The 16,624-nt window shown below is 46.9% G+C and overlaps 1 protein-coding gene across 1 annotated transcript in view; it reads left to right on the forward strand.

The window, feature by feature from the left end:
- Window positions 1–4,832: 4,832 nt before the first annotated feature.
- LOC106571010 (XK-related protein 6-like) overlaps window positions 4,833–16,624 on the forward strand; it is a 254,218-nt gene continuing 242,426 nt past the window's right edge. The window contains 2 exon segments of the mRNA XM_045695514.2: window positions 4,833–5,297; window positions 5,300–5,867. Of these exon segments, the coding sequence (XP_045551470.2) occupies window positions 5,279–5,297; window positions 5,300–5,867 (587 nt within the window). The 5' untranslated portion in view covers window positions 4,833–5,278.

The raw sequence follows: 16,624 nt of genomic DNA on the forward strand, positions 1-16,624 counted from the left end.
CCTCCCAGCCCCCCCACTATTTCAGCTTCCCTCCCAGCCCCCCCACTATTTCAGCTTCTCTCCCAGCCCCCCCACCATTTCAGCTCCCTCCCATCCCTCCACCATTTCATTTTCCCTCCCAGCCCCCTACTATTTCAGCTACTCTCCCAGCCCCCCCACTATTTCAGCTTCTCTCCCAGCCCCCCCACCATTTCAGCTTCCCTCCCATCCCTCCACCATTTCAGCTTCTCTCCCAGCCCCCCCCACTATTTCAGCTTCCCTCCCAGCCCCCCCAACACTTCAGCTTCTCTCCCAGCCCCCCACCATTTCAGTTTCCCTCGCATCCCCCCACCATTTAAGCTTCCCTCCCAGCCCCCCTACTATTTCAGCTTCTCTCCCAGCCCCCCCCACTATTTCAGCTTCCCTCCCATCCCTCCACCATTTCAGTTTCCCTCCCAGCCACCCACCATCTCAGTTTCCCTCCCAGCCCCCCACCATTTCAGCTTCCCTCCCAGCCCTCCACCATTTCAGCTTCCCTCCCAACCCCCCCACTATTTCAGCTTCCCTCCCAGCCCCCCCACCATTTCAGCTTCCCTCCCAGCCCCCCCACCATTTCAGCTTCCCTCCCAGCCCCCCCCCACTATTTCAGCTTCCCTCCCAGCCCCCCCACCATTTCAGCTTCCCTCCCAGCCCCCCCACCATTTCAGCTTCCCTCCCAGCCCCCCCCACTATTTCAGCTTCCCTCCCATCCCTCCACCATTTCAGCTTCCCGCCCAGCCCCCCCACTATTTCAGCTTCCCTCCCAGCCTCCCCACTATTTCAGCTTCCCTCCCAGCCCCCCCACCATTTCAGCTTCCCTCCCAGCCCCACCACTATTTCAGCTTCCCTCCCAGCCCCCCCCCATTATTTCAGCTTCCCTCCCAGCCCCCCCACTATTTCAGCTTCTCTCCCAGGCCCCCCACATTTCAGCTTCCCTCCCATCCCTCCACCATTTCAGCTTCCCTCCCAGCCCACCACTATTTCAGCTACTCTCCCAGCCCCTCACCATTTCAGTTTCCCTCCCAGCCCCCCACCATTTCAGCTTCTCTCCCATCCCTCCACCATCTCAGCTTCCCTCCCAGCCCCCCACCATTTCAGCTTCCCTCCCATCCCTCCACCATTTCAGCTTCCCTCCCAGCCCCCCCACTATTTCAGCTTCCCTCCCAGCCCCCCCATCATTTCAGCTTCTCTCCCAGCCCCCCCACCATTTCAGCTTCCCTCCCATCCCTCCACCATTTCAGGTTCCCTCCCAGCCCCCCCACTATTTCAGCTTCCCTCCCAGCCCCCCCACTATTTCAGCTTCCCTCCCAGCCCCCCCAGCATTTCAGCTTCCCTCCCAGCCCCACCACTATTTCAGCTTCCCTCCCAGCCCCCCCACTATTTCAGCTTCCCTCCCAGCCCCCCCCACTATTTCAGCTTCCCTCCCAGCCCCCCCACCATTTCAGCTTCCCTCCCAGCCCCACCACTATTTCAGCTTCCCTCCCAGCCACCCCACTATTTCAGCTTCCCTCCCAGCCCCCCCACTATTTCAGCTTCTCTCCCAGCCCCCCCCACCATTTCAGCTTCCCTCCCATCCCTCCACCATTTCATTTTCCCTCCCAGCCCCCCACTATTTCAGCTACTCTCCCAGCCCCCCCACTATTTCAGCTTCTCTCACAGCCCCCCCACCATTTCAGCTTCCCTCCCATCCCTCCACCATTTCAGCTTCCCTCCCAGCCCCCCACTATTTCAGCTTCCCTCCCAGCCCCCCCCACTATTTCAGCTTCCCTCCCAGCCCCCCACCATTTCAGCTTCCCTCCCAGCCCCACCACTATTTCAGCTTCCCTCCCAGCCCCCCACTATTTCAGCTTCCCTCCCAGCCCCCCCCCCCCCCACTATTTCAGCTACTCTCCCAGCCCCTCACCATTTCAGTTTCCCTCCCAGCCCCCCCACCATTTCAGCTTCCCTCCCAGCCCCACCACTATTTCAGCTTCCCTCCCAGCCCCTCACCATTTCAGTTTCCCTCCCAGCCCCCCCACTATTTCAGCTTCTCTCCCATCCCTCCACCATCTCAGCTTCTCTCCCATCCCTCCACCATTTCAGCTTCTCTCCCATCCCTCCACCATTTCAGCTTCTCTCCCATCCCTCCACCATCTCAGTTTCCCTCCCAGCCCCCACCATTTCAGCTTCCCTCCCATCCCTCCACCATTTCAGTTTCCCTCCCAGCCCCCCCACTATTTCAGCTTCTCTCCCATCCCTCCACCACTTCAGCTTCTCTCCCAGCCCCCCACCATTTCAGTTTCCCTCCCATCCCTCCACCATTTCAGCTTCTCTCCTAGCCCCCCCACTATTTCAGCTCTTCCTCCCAGCCCCCCCACTATTTCAGCTTCCCTCCCATCCCTCCACCATTTCAGCTTCTCTCCCAGCCCCCCCCACTATTTCAGCTTCCCTCCCAGCCCCCCCACCACTTCAGCTTCTCTCCCAGCCCCCCACCATTTCAGTTTCCCTCGCATCCCCCCACCATTTAAGCTTCCCTCCCAGCCCCCCTACTATTTCAGCTTCTCTCCCAGCCCCCCCCACCATTTCAGCTTCCTCCCAGCCCCCCCACCACTTCAGCTTCTCTCCCAGCCCCCCACCATTTAAGTTCCCTCCCAGCCCCCCTACTATTTCAGCTTCTCTCCCAGCCCCCCACCATTTCAGCTTCCTCCCAGCCCCCCACCATTTCAGCTTCCCTCCCATCCCTCCACCATTTCAGCTTCCCTCCCAGCCCCCCCACTATTTCAGCTTCCCTCCCAGCCCCCCACCATTTCAGCTTCCCTCCCAGCCCCCCCACCATTTCAGCTTCCCTCCCAGCCCCCCCCCACTATTTCAGCTTCCCTCCCAGCCCCCCACCACTATTTCAGCTTCCCTCCCAGCCCCCCCACCATTTCAGCTTCCCTCCAGCCCCACCACTATTTCAGCTTCCCTCCCAGCCACCCCACTATTCAGCTTCCCTCCCAGCCCCCCCACTATTTCAGCTTCTCTCCCAGCCCCCCCCACCATTTCAGCTTCCCTCCCATCCCTCCACCATTTCATTTTCCCCTCCCAGCCCCCCACTATTTCAGCTACTCTCCCAGCCCCCCCACTATTTCAGCTTCTCTCACAGCCCCCCCACCATTCAGCTTCCCTCCCATCCCTCCACCATTTCAGCTTCCCGCCCAGCCCCCCCACTATTTCAGCTTCCCTCCCAGCCCCCCCACTATTTTCAGCTTCCCTCCCAGCCCCCCCACCATTTCAGCTTCCCTCCCAGCCCCACCACTATTTCAGCTTCCCTCCCAGCCCCCCCCCCCCACTATTTCAGCTTCCCTCCCAGCCCCCCCCCCCCCCCACTATTTCAGCTACTCTCCCAGCCCCCCACCATTTCAGCTTCCCTCCCAGCCCCCCCACCATTTCAGCTTCCCTCCCAGCCCCACCACTATTTCAGCTACCCTCCCAGCCCCTCACCATTTCAGTTTCCCTCCCAGCCCCCCCACCATTTCAGCTTCTCTCCCATCCCTCCACCATCTCAGCTTCCTCCCAGCCCCCCACCATTTCAGCTTCCCTCCCATCCCTCCACCATTTTAGCTTCGCTCCCAGCCCCCCACCACTATTTCAGCACCACTTTAGCAGAGGACAGCTCCCGTCAAAATGCCCTACTCAGCCTCATGGACACGAGACATTGACTGGCACAACAAGAAAAAGAGTTTGTCTAATTTGAAGGCTCAAGCCCGATGACATAACCACAGAGTTCTGTCTGAAACACCACCAACTCACCAACCACTACCTTCCACTAGGTTAGCATCCACAGGGATGAACGTCACTTTTGGCCAAGTCTTTAACGCCATTGGCAGACAGATACGATGTTATGTTTAATAAAGCCGTACTGCAGAAATGTCACAACCTTTTTTTTTCTTCTTTTTTTTAAAATAAGTGGTGTTTCTCAACTAGAGAACGATTCGAATATATTATTTATTCACCAAATTATTGATCAATATAAATTTCTGAAATAATTACATTTGATTTCATTGATCTTAGCCTACACCTTGTGGCTCTTCTCTCATTTCAAATTATGCCATAAATATCCTGCCAAATTAACATGAACTTGTAAGCCTGTATATGCCATGCTCTTTAGCCATGTGTTCCAAGCCTTGTCAACCGTGGATTCTTCATAATTACTTCCTCATATCAATATCCCATATATCTGCCTTTTATCTAGAAACTACCGTCACATATCACACGGCTGAATGGATAAGAATACTATAGGCCTAATGTAGTCCACACACACACACACACACACACACACACACACACACACACACACACACACACACACACACACACACACACACACGCACACACACGCATGCAGGTAGGTAGAGATAGAGGGTGGGGTGGGGGGGGGGGGCAGACGGAGAGCTCATTGGACAAAGGGTTAATAAATACACATACCCTGTACGCCCAACGCAGCATTACATCATGCAGCCCTCTTCTTCCATATTTGGGGCTTTAAACAAAACACTAGGTGGCAACCACGTTTAGCAGAAAGAGAGACAGAGGGAGAGAGAGAGGAGAGAGAGAGAGAGAGGGAGAGAGAGCGAGAGAGAGCGAGAGAGAGAGAGAGAGAGAGAGGGAGAGCGAGAGAGAGCGAGAGAGAGAGAGAGAGAGAGAGAGAGAGAGCGAGAGAGAGCGCGAGAGAGAGGGAGAGAGAGAGCGGTGGTGAGAGAGCGGTGGGGAGAGAGAGAGAGAGAGAGAGAGAGAGACAGAGACAGCGAACGAGAGAGAGGGTGGGGGGATGAATTAGGTAGTCGTGGGAAGGACGGTTGGCTCGTGGCATTCAGCCCTGCAGCTGGGGGAAGGAAGGAGAGGGAGAGGGTGAGCTGCTGCAGAATAACAGAAAACACTGGACGATGAGGCTATGAAAGGCTGTAGTAGATAGATAGATAGATTATTAGGTACAGAGATAGATTATTAGGTACAGGTATTGAATACACCAGAGTAGTAGTAGCACACTAGCCGTAACGAGGCTACCTCCTCTCCTCTTCAGCGGTACCACATTACATACCGAGAGAGAAGATGGGTTATGTCTGTGACGCTACCGCTGCCGCCTGGACACAATCTGGGAACCGACCCGGAGACGCTGCCGCACTGCCTCCCCGCTTTTTTTAGATGGCTCACACATTTGGCACTCGGAAAACAGGTGTCAGGGAAGTGTCGTCACGAACCCCGGAGGCCGGAGGCGTGAGACGCTTCGGTAGAGAGCAAGATGGCAGCGAAATCCGATGGTCGGGGGTCGTCCGGGGATTCGCCCAGCTGCACAACCTGGACGAGGTGGTGGGGACCGGCGAGGGCGACCCGAGGGAAGGCAGCTCCTTCCACATCTGCCACTGCTGCAACACCTCATCCTGTTACTGGGGCTGCCGGAGCGCCTGTCTGCATTACCTCCACGACAAGAGGAGAGGCGGGGGAGGACAAGAGGACGCACGGCCGGGGCGGCCGCAGCAGGAAGAACGCCTCTGGCTGGACTGTCTGTGGATCATCCTGGCCCTGTTCGTTTTCTTCTGGGACGTGGGGACAGACCTGGCGCTGGCCATCGACTACTACCACAAGCATGACTACCTCTGGTCCGGACTCACCCTCTTCTTGGTGCTGGTGCCCTCGGTGCTGGTCCAGATCCTGAGCTTCAGGTGGTTCGTGCAGGATTACACCGGGGGCGGTCTGGGCTCTGTGGAAGGGCTGAGCAACCGGAGAGCTACGGCAGGGCTGAGAGCACAGGGAAGGGACAGGTGCTGCCTGTTCTCTGTGTGGCTGTGGCAGACCCTCATACACATCTTCCAGATGGGACAAGTATGGAGGTAAGATAAATCGAAAGATTAGCCTGTCTGTCTGTCTGTCTGTCTGTCTGTCTGTCTGTCTGTCTGTCTGTCTGTCTGTCTGTCTGTCTGTCTGTCTGTCTGTCTACTGACACACCACCTGAAACCCTTCCTCTTCCTCACCCACCATATGAAACCCATCCACAACCCTCATCTCCTCTCTTCTCCTCTCGTCCTCCTGTGCTCACCTGGTATAACCCCTTGGTACATGACTTGCGTGACGAACACACAACCAGCAGTGAATCTGTCCATCTTCTCTGACGTGTGTGTGTGTGTCAGGTTTCACCAGTAGTCTAATCGTTTCTCGTATGAGGGATTGTTTGCTTACCAGTTGCCCATCAATTCAAAGTCCGCTCTGAGATTAAAGGTTGGGAGTTTGATCCCTGGATGAGTCATACCCAAGACTGTAAAAAAATAGGACCCAATGCATCACTGCTTGGTGCTCAGAATGAAGGATATAGATTTGGGATAAGACCCTGTGATAATCTGGCTGCTTCCTGTCCAGGGGATGAACTTCTATTACAAAAACAGTAGATCTACTTCTATAAACTGTTCCCCCCCCCCCCCCCCCCCCCCCCCCCCCCACACACTCCCACCTATACTGACAGGACAAACTGTTACCCGGTCCCACATCATTGCTGCTCAATAGCTTAGCCTTTCATGAGCACAGTTGATGTCTCCTCTGTTGTAGTGTGTCTCTCTCGCTGCACTGTATACACCATGGTGTGGGTATAGGGAGGGAAGAGGCTTTTTGGGCAAACAGAGAGAGAGAGAGAGATGGAGAGATGGAGAGAGAGAGAGAGAGAGATAGATGGAGACAGAGAGAGAGATGGAGACAGAGAGAGAGAGAGAGAGAGAGAGAGAGAGAGATGGAGACAGAGAGAGAGAGAGAGAGAGAGAGAGAGAGAGAGAGAGAGAGAGAGAGAGAGATGGAGACAGAGAGAGAGAGAGATAGAGAGATGGAGACAGAGAGAGAGAGAGAGAGAGAGAGAGAGAGAGAGATGGAGACAGAGAGAGATGGAGAGAGACAGAGAGAGAGAGAGAGAGAGATGGAGACAGAGAGAGAGAAAGAGAGATGGAGACAGAGAGAGAGAGAGAGAGAGAGATGGAGACAGAGAGAGAGAGAGAAGATGCTTTTTGTGAGAAAGAGTGAGAGAGAGAGAGAGAGAGAGAGAGAGAGAGAGAGAGAGAGAGAGAGAGAGAGAGAGAGAGAGAGAGAGAGAGAATGCCTGCCCGTGAGAGCTGGAATCAGGCGTGCTGTTAGGATTCTAGGCGCCAACGGTCCACACGCCCTCACGAAAACAGCCTACTCAACTCTGCAACAGCGGCAAGGCGAGACTACTGTCTGTTTTCATGGCTACCGCTATGCATAAAAAGCCCCCCCCCCCCCCACACCTCTCTCTCTCTCTCTCTCTCTCACAGACATGACGTCACCCAGTCATGGCTTGGACTTCGTTTACATTTACACTGCTGCCGTTAAATATTCAAAAAATTGATAACAGGTCGGCCGTTAGGCAAGGCTAGCCTACTCGAGGTCTAATTGATGCTCACTGACGTGACATGCAGCGGCTAGTAGTGGAACGTGACAGCGTAAAACGCTGTAAAATGCTGGGCTGTTGGCACACTGAGCCGGAGCCAATCCATAGATTTAGACTGAGGTTCTCAGAGTAGAGAGAGAGAGAGAGTCGGTTTTTTATTTTTTTTCATTTTTTTTTGGTGCAGAGCCTGACATTTAATGGGAAATGCAGCTGTAATGCATGACGGCTGCTTCTGTGGGTAGCCAGCGCTAGTAGAGGTCAGACGGACGCTGGCAGCTCAGCTGACATTACCTGTGGTCTCAATGTGTCTTATTGTCATGCGTGTAGCCTAGTTATGCATCCAGCGACAACGAAAAGGCATTTGACCTTTTTTTACCTGACTCATGGAAAGATAAAATATCGGGTTTGTATCGTGTGTGTGTGTGTGTGTGTGTGTGTGTGTTTCTGTGTGTGTGGTGTGTGTGTGTTTCTGTGTGTTTTTGTGTGTGTGTGTGTGTGTGTTGCTGTGTGTTGCTGTGTGTTGCTGTGTATGTGTGTGTGTGTGTGTGTGTGTGTGTGTGTGTGTGTGTGTGTGTGTGTGTGTGTGTGTGTGTGTGTGTGTGTGTGTGTGTGTGTGTGTGTGTGTGTGTGTGTGTGTGTGTGTGTGTGTGTGTGTGTGTGTGTGTACTGTGTGTGTTTGTGTGTGTGTGTGTGTGTGTGGTGTGTTCACACTCGACAGCTGTCTCTCTCTCGTCACACAGATGGGTTTTTGAAGCTGTTTTGATGCTGTCCCCACACATATTTAATTTAAAAGTGTCTTCCTTCCCTTCCAAATCTAGCAAATACAAAATTACCCATCTAATAAACGAAGGAACTCAAATAAAAGTCTAATCAAATCAATGTTTATTGGTCACGTACACAGATTTGCAGATGTTATCGCAGGTGCGTCAATATGATTGTGTTTCTAGCTCCAACAGTACAGTAATAACTAGCTAAATGCTTGTGTTTCTAGCTCCAACAGTGATACCTAGCTAAATGCTTGTGTTTCTAGCTCCAACAGTAATACCTAGCTAAATGCTTGTGTTTCTAGCTCCAACAGTGCAGTAATACCTAGCTAAATGCTTGTGTTTCTAGCACCAACAGTAATACCTAGCTAAATGCTTGTGTTTCTAGCTCCAAAAGTGCAGTAATACCAAGCTAAATGCTTGTGTTTCTAGCTCCAACAGTGCAGTGATACCTAGCTAAATGCTTGTGTTTCTAGCTCCAACAGTAATACCTAGCTAAATGTTTGTGTTTCTAGCTCCAACAGTGATACCCAGCTAAATGCTAGTGTTTCTAGCTCCAACAGTAATACCTAGCTAAATGCTTGTGTTTCTAGCTCCAACAGTAATACCTAGCTAAATGCTTGTGTTTCTAGCTACAACAGTAATACCTAGCTAAATGCTTGTGTTTCTAGCTCCAACAGTAATACCTGGCTAAATGCTTGTGTTTCTAGCTCCATCAGTAATACCTAGCTAAATGCTTGTGTTTCTAGCTCCAACAGTAATACCTGGCTAAATGCTTGTGTTTCTAGCTCCAACAGTAATACCTAGCTAAATGCTTGTGTTTCTAGCTCCAACAGTAATACCTAGCTAAATGCTTGTGTTTCTAGCTCCAACAGTAACACCTAGCTAAATACTTGTGTTTCTAGCTCCAACAGTAATACCTAGCTAAATGCTTGTGTTTCTAGCTCCAACAGTAACACCTAGCTAAATGCTTGTGTTTCTAGCTCCAACAGTAACACCTAGCTAAATGCTTGTGTTTCTAGCTCCAACAGTAATACCTAGCTAAATGCTTGTGTTTCTAGCTCCAACAGTAACACCTAGCTAAATGCTTGTGTTTCTAGCTCCAACAGTAATACCTGTCTAAATGCTTGTGTTTCTAGCTCCAACAGTAATACCTAGCTAAATGCTTGTGTTTCTAGCTCCAACAGTAATTCCTGGCTAAATGCTTGTGTTTCTAGCTCCAACAGTAATACCTAGCTAAATGCTTGTGTTTCTAGCTCCAACAGTAATACCTAGCTAAATGCTTGTGTTTCTAGCTCCAACAGTAATACCTAGCTAAATGCTTGTGTTTCTAGCTCCAACTGTGCAGTAATACCCAGCTAAATGCTTGTGTTTCTTGCTCCAACAGTACAGTAATACCTAGCTAAATGCTTGTGTTTCTAGCTCCAACGGTAATACCTAGCTAAATGGTTGTGTTTCTAGCTCCAAAAGTGCAGTGATACCTAGCTAAATGCTTGTGTATCTAGCTCCAACAGTAATACCTAGCTAAATGCTTGTGTTTCTAGCTCCAACAGTGATACCCAGCTAAATGCTAGTGTTTCTAGCTCCAACAGTAATACCTAGCTAAATGCTTGTGTTTCTAGCTCCAACAGTAATACCTAGCTAAATGCTTGTGTTTCTAGCTGCAACAGTAATACCTAGCTAAATGCTTGTGTTTCTAGCTCCAACAGTAATACCTAGCTAAATGCTTGTGTTTCTAGCTCCAACAGTAATACCTGGCTAAATGCTTGTGTTTCTAGCTCCAACAGTAATACCTAGCTAAATGTTTGTGTTTCTAGCTCCAACAGTAATACCTAGCTAAATGCTTGTGTTTCTAGCTCCAACAGTAATACCTAGCTAAATGCTTGTGTTTCCAGCTCCAACAGTGATACCCAGCTAAATGCTTGTGTTTCTAGCTCCAACAGTAATACCTAGCTAAATGCTATGGGTTCCTAGCTCCAACATTGATACCTAGCTAAATGCTTGTGTTTCTAGCTCCAACAGTGCAGTAATACCCAGCTAAATGCTTGTGTTTCTTGCTCCAACAGTACAGTAATACCTAGCTAAATGCTTGTGTTTCTAGTTCCAACAGTACAGTAATACCTAGCTAAATGCTTGTGTTTCTAACTCCAACAGTACAGTAATACCTAGCTAAATTCTTGTGTTTCTAGCTCCAACAGGGCAGTGATACCTAGCTAAATGCTTGTGTTTCTAGCTCCAACAGTAATACCTAGCTAAATGCTTGTGTTTCTAGCTCCAACAGTAATACCTAGCTAAATGCTTGTGTTTCTAGCTCCAACAGTAATACCTAGCTAAATGTTTGTGTTTCTAGCTCCAACAGTAACACCTAGCTAAATGCTTGTGTTTCTAGCTCCAACAGTAACACCTAGCTAAATGCTTGTGTTTCTAGCTCCAACAGTAATACCTAGCTAAATGCTGTGTTTCTAGCTCCAACAGTAACACCTAGCTAAATGCATGTGTTTCTAGCTCCAACAGTAACACCTAGCTAAATGCTTGTGTTTCTAGCTCCAACAGTAATACCTAGCTAAATGCTTGTGTTTCTAGCTCCAACAGTAACACCTAGCTAAATGCTTGTGTTTCTAGCTCCAACAGTAATACCCAGCTAAATGCTTGTGTTTCTAGCTCCAACAGTAATACCTAGCTAAATGCTTGTGTTTATATCTCCAACAGTAATACCTAGCTAAATGCTTGTGTTTCTAGCTCCAACAGTAATACCTAGCTAAATGCTTGTGTTTCTAGCTACAACAGTCATACCTAGCTAAATGCTTGTGTTTCCAGCTCCAACAGTAATACCTAGCTAAATGCTTGTGTTTCTAGCTCCAACAGTAATACCTAGCTAAATGCTTGTGTTTCTAGCTCCAACAGTACAGCAATACCTAGCTAAATGCTTGTGTTTCTAGCTCCAACAGTACAGTAATACCTAGCTAAATGCTTGTGTTTCTAGCTCCAACAGTAATACCTAGCTAAATGCTTGTGTTTCTAGCACCAACAGTAATACCTAGCTAAATGCTTGTGTTTCTAGTTCCAACAGTACAGTAATACCTAGCTAAATGCTTGTGTTTCTAGCTCCAACAGTACAGTAAAACCTAGCTAAATGCTTGTGTTTCTAGCACCAACAGTGCAGTAATACCTAGCTAAATGCTTGTATTTCTAGCTCCAACAGTACAGTAATACCTAGCTAAACACTTGTGTTTCTAGCTCCAACAGTAGTACCTAGCTAAATGCTTGTGTTTCTAGCTCCAACAGTGAAGTGATACCTAGCTAAATGCTTGTGTTTCTAGCTCCAACAGTGCAGTAATACCTAGCTAAATGCTTGTGTTTCTAGCTCCAACTGTACAGTAATACCTAGCTAAATGCTTGTGTTTCTAGCTCCAACAGTAATTCCTAGCTAAATGCTTGTGTTTCTAGCTCCAACAGTGCAGTGATACCTAGCTAAATGCTTGTGTTTCTAGCTCCAACAGTAATACCTAGCTAAATGCTTGTGTTTCTAGCTGCAACAGTAATACCTAGCTAAATGCTTGTGTTTCTAGCTCCAACAGTAATACCTAGCTAAATGCTTGTGTTTCTAGCTCCAACAGTAATACCTGGCTAAATGCTTGTGTTTCTAGCTCCAACAGTAATGCCTAGCTAAATGTTTGTGTTTCTAGCTCCAACAGTAATACCTAGCTAAATGCTTGTGTTTCTAGCTCCAACAGTAATACCTAGCTAAATGCTTGTGTTTCCAGCTCCAACAGTAATACCCAGCTAAATGCTTGTGTTTCTAGCTCCAACAGTAATACCTAGCTAAATGCTATGGGTTCCTAGCTCCAAGAGTGATACCTAGCTAAATGCTTGTGTTTCTAGCTCCAACAGTGCAGTAATACCCAGCTAAATGCTTGTGTTTCTTGCTCCAACAGTACAGTAATACCTAGCTAAATGCTTGTGTTTCTAGTTCCAACAGTACAGTAATACCTAGCTAAATGCTTGTGTTTCTAACTCCAACAGTACAGTAATACCTAGCTAAATGCTTGTGTTTCTAGCTCCAACAGTGCAGTAATACCTAGCTAAATGCTTGTGTGTCTAGCTCCAACAGTAATACCTAGCTAAATGTTTGTGTTTCTAGCTCCAACAGTAATACCTAGCTAAATACTTGTGTTTCTAGCTCCAACAGTAACACCTAGCTAAATGCTTGTGATTCTAGCTCCAACAGTAATACCTAGCTAAATGCTTGTGTGTCTAGCTCCAACAGTAACACCTAGCTAAATGCTTGTGTTTCTAGCTCCAACAGTAACACCTAGCTAAATGCTTGTGTTTCTAGCTCCAACAGTAATACCTAGCTAAATGCTTGTGTTTCTAGCTCCAACAGTAACACCTAGCTAAATGCTTGTGTTTCTAGCTCCAACAGTAATACCCAGCTAAATGCTTGTGTTTCTAGCTCCAACAGTAATACCTAGCTAAATGCTTGTGTTTCTAGCTACAACAGTCATACCTAGCTAAATGCTTGTGTTTCCAGCTCCAACAGTAATACCTAGCTAAATGCTTGTGTTTCTAGCTCCAACAGTAATACCTAGCTAAATGCTTGTGTTTCTAGCTCCAACAGTACAGCAATACCTAGCTAAATGCTTGTGTTTCTAGCTCCAACAGTACAGTAATACCTAGCTAAATGCTTGTGTTTCTAGCTCCAACAGTAATACCTAGCTAAATGCTTGTGTTTCTAGCACCAACAGTAATACCTAGCTAAATGCTTGTGTTTCTAGCTCCAACAGTAATACCTAGCTAAATGCTTGTGTTTCTAGCTACAACAGTCATACCTAGCTAAATGCTTGTGTTTCCAGCTCCAACAGTAATACCTAGCTAAATGCTTGTGTTTCTAGCTCCAACAGTAATACCTAGCTAAATGCTTGTGTTTCTAGCTCCAACAGTAATACCTAGCTAAATGCTTGTGTTTCTAGCTGCAACAGTAATACCTAGCTAAATGCTTGTGTTTCTAGCTCCAACAGTAATACCTAGCTAAATGCTTGTGTTTCTAGCTCCAACAGTAATACCTGGCTAAATGCTTCTGTTTCTAGCTCCAACAGTAATGCCTAGCTAAATGTTTGTGTTTCTAGCTCCAACAGTAATACCTAGCTAAATGCTTGTGCTTCTAGCTCCAACAGTAATACCTAGCTAAATGCTTGTGTTTCCAGCTCCAACAGTAATACCCAGCTAAATGCTTGTGTTTCTAGCTCCAACAGTAACACCTAGCTAAATGCTATGGGTTCCTAGCTCCAACAGTGATACCTAGCTAAATGCTTGTGTTTCTAGCTCCAACAGTGCAGTAATACCCAGCTAAATGCTTGTGTTTCTTGCTCCAACAGTACAGTAATACCTAGCTAAATGCTTGTGTTTCTAGTTCCAACAGTACAGTAATACCTAGCTAAATGCTTGTGTTTCTAACTCCAACAGTACAGTAATACCTAGCTAAATGCTTGTGTTTCTAGCTCCAACAGTGCAGTAATACCTAGCTAAATGCTTGTGTTTCTAGCTCCAACAGTAATACCTAGCTAAATGCTTGTGTTTCTAGCTCCAACAGTAATACCTAGCTAAATGCTTGTGTTTCTAGCTCCAACAGTAACACCTAGCTAAATGCTTGTGTTTCTAGCTCCAACAGTAATACCTAGCTAAATGCTTGTGTGTCTAGCTCCAACAGTAACACCTAGCTAAATGCTTGTGTTTCTAGCTCCAACAGTAACACCTAGCTAAATGCTTGTGTTTCTAGCTCCAACAGTAGTACCTAGCTAAATGCTTGTGTTTCTAGCTCCAACAGTAACACCTAGCTAAATGCTTGTGTTTCTAGCTCCAACATTAATACCCAGCTAAATGCTTGTGTTTCTAGCTCCAACAGTAATACCTAGCTAAATGCTTGTGTTTCTATCTCCAACAGTAATACCTAGCTAAATGCTTGTGTTTCTAGCTCCAACAGTAATACCTAGCTAAATGCTTGTGTTTCTAGCTACAACAGTCATACCTAGCTAAATGCTTGTGTTTCCAGCTCCAACAGTAATACCTAGCTAAATGCTTGTGTTTCTAGCTCCAACAGTAATACCTAGCTAAATGCTTGTGTTTCTAGCTCCAACAGTACAGCAATACCTAGCTAAATGCTTGTGTTTCTAGCTCCAACAGTACAGTAATACCTAGCTAAATGCTTGTGTTTCTAGCTCCAACAGTAATACCTAGCTAAATGCTTGTGTTTCTAACTCCAACAGTACAGTAATACCTAGCTAAATGCTTGTGTTTCTAGCTCCAACAGTGCAGTAATACCTAGCTAAATGCTTGTGTTTCTAGCTCCAACAGTAATACCTAGCTAAATGCTTGTGTTTCTAGCTCCAACAGTAATACCTAGCTAAATGCTTGTGTGTCTAGCTCCAACAGTAACACCTAGCTAAATGCTTGTGTTTCTAGCTCCAACAGTAACACCTAGCTAAATGCTTGTGTTTCTAGCTCCAACAGTAATACCTAGCTAAATGCTTGTGTTTCTAGCTCCAACAGTAACACCTAGCTAAATGCTTGTGTTTCTAGCTCCAACAGTAATACCCAGCTAAATGCTTGTGTTTCTAGCTCCAACAGTAATACCTAGCTAAATGCTTGTGTTTCTATCTCCAACAGTAATACCTAGCTAAATGCTTGTGTTTCTAGCTCCAACAGTAATACCTAGCTAAATGCTTGTGTTTCTAGCTACAACAGTCATACCTAGCTAAATGCTTGTGTTTCCAGCTCCAACAGTAATACCTAGCTAAATGCTTGTGTTTCTAGCTCCAACAGTAATACCTAGCTAAATGCTTGTGTTTCTAGCTCCAACAGTACAGCAATACCTAGCTAAATGCTTGTGTTTCTAGCTCCAACAGTACAGTAATACCTAGCTAAATGCTTGTGTTTCTAGCTCCAACAGTAATACCTAGCTAAATGCTTGTGTTTCTAGCACCAACAGTAATACCTAGCTAAATGCTTGTGTTTCTAGCTCCAACAGTAATACCTAGCTAAATGCTTGTGTTTCTAGCTACAACAGTCATACCTAGCTAAATGCTTGTGTTTCCAGCTCCAACAGTAATACCTAGCTAAATGCTTGTGTTTCTAGCTCCAACAGTAATACCTAGCTAAATGCTTGTGTTTCTAGCTCCAACAGTAATACCTAGCTAAATGCTTGTGTTTCTAGCTGCAACAGTAATACCTAGCTAAATGCTTGTGTTTCTAGCTCCAACAGTAATACCTAGCTAAATGCTTGTGTTTCTAGCTCCAACAGTAATACCTGGCTAAATGCTTCTATTTCTAGCTCCAACAGTAATGCCTAGCTAAATGTTTGTGTTTCTAGCTCCAACAGTAATACCTAGCTAAATGCTTGTGCTTCTAGCTCCAACAGTAATACCTAGCTAAATGCTTGTGTTTCCAGCTCCAACAGTAATACCCAGCTAAATGCTTGTGTTTCTAGCTCCAACAGTAACACCTAGCTAAATGCTATGGGTTCCTAGCTCCAACAGTGATACCTAGCTAAATGCTTGTGTTTCTAGCTCCAACAGTGCAGTAATACCCAGCTAAATGCTTGTGTTTCTTGCTCCAACAGTACAGTAATACCTAGCTAAATGCTTGTGTTTCTAGTTCCAACAGTACAGTAATACCTTGCTAAATGCTTGTGTTTCTAACTCCAACAGTACAGTAATACCTAGCTAAATGCTTGTGTTTCTAGCTCCAACAGTGCAGTAATACCTAGCTAAATGCTTGTGTTTCTAGCTCCAACAGTAATACCTAGCTAAATGTTTGTGTTTCTAGCTCCAACAGTAATACCTAGCTAAATGCTTGTGTTTCTAGCTCCAACAGTAACACCTAGCTAAATGCTTGTGTTTCTAGCTCCAACAGTAATACCTAGCTAAATGCTTGTGTGTCTAGCTCCAACAGTAACACCTAGCTAAATGCTTGTGTTTCTAGCTCCAACAGTAACACCTAGCTAAATGCTTGTGTTTCTAGCTCCAACAGTAGTACCTAGCTAAATGCTTGTGTTTCTAGCTCCAACAGTAACACCTAGCTAAATGCTTGTGTTTCTAGCTCCAACATTAATACCCAGCTAAATGCTTGTGTTTCTAGCTCCAACAGTAATACCTAGCTAAATGCTTGTGTTTCTATCTCCAACAGTAATACCTAGCTAAATGCTTGTGTTTCTAGCTCCAACAGTAATACCTAGCTAAATGCTTGTGTTTCTAGCTACAACAGTCATACCTAGCTAAATGCTTGTGTTTCCAGCTCCAACAGTAATACCTAGCTAAATGCTTGTGTTTCTAGCTCCAACAGTAATACCTAGCTAAATGCTTGTGTTTCTAGCTCCAACAGTACAGCAATACCTAGCTAAATGCTTGTGTTTCTAGCTCCAACAGTACAGTAATACCTAGCT

The sequence above is a fragment of the Salmo salar genome, chromosome 15 (assembly GCF_965601325.2).
Source record: "Salmo salar chromosome 15, fSalSal1, whole genome shotgun sequence".
Classification (NCBI taxonomy): Eukaryota; Metazoa; Chordata; class Actinopteri; order Salmoniformes; family Salmonidae; genus Salmo; species Salmo salar.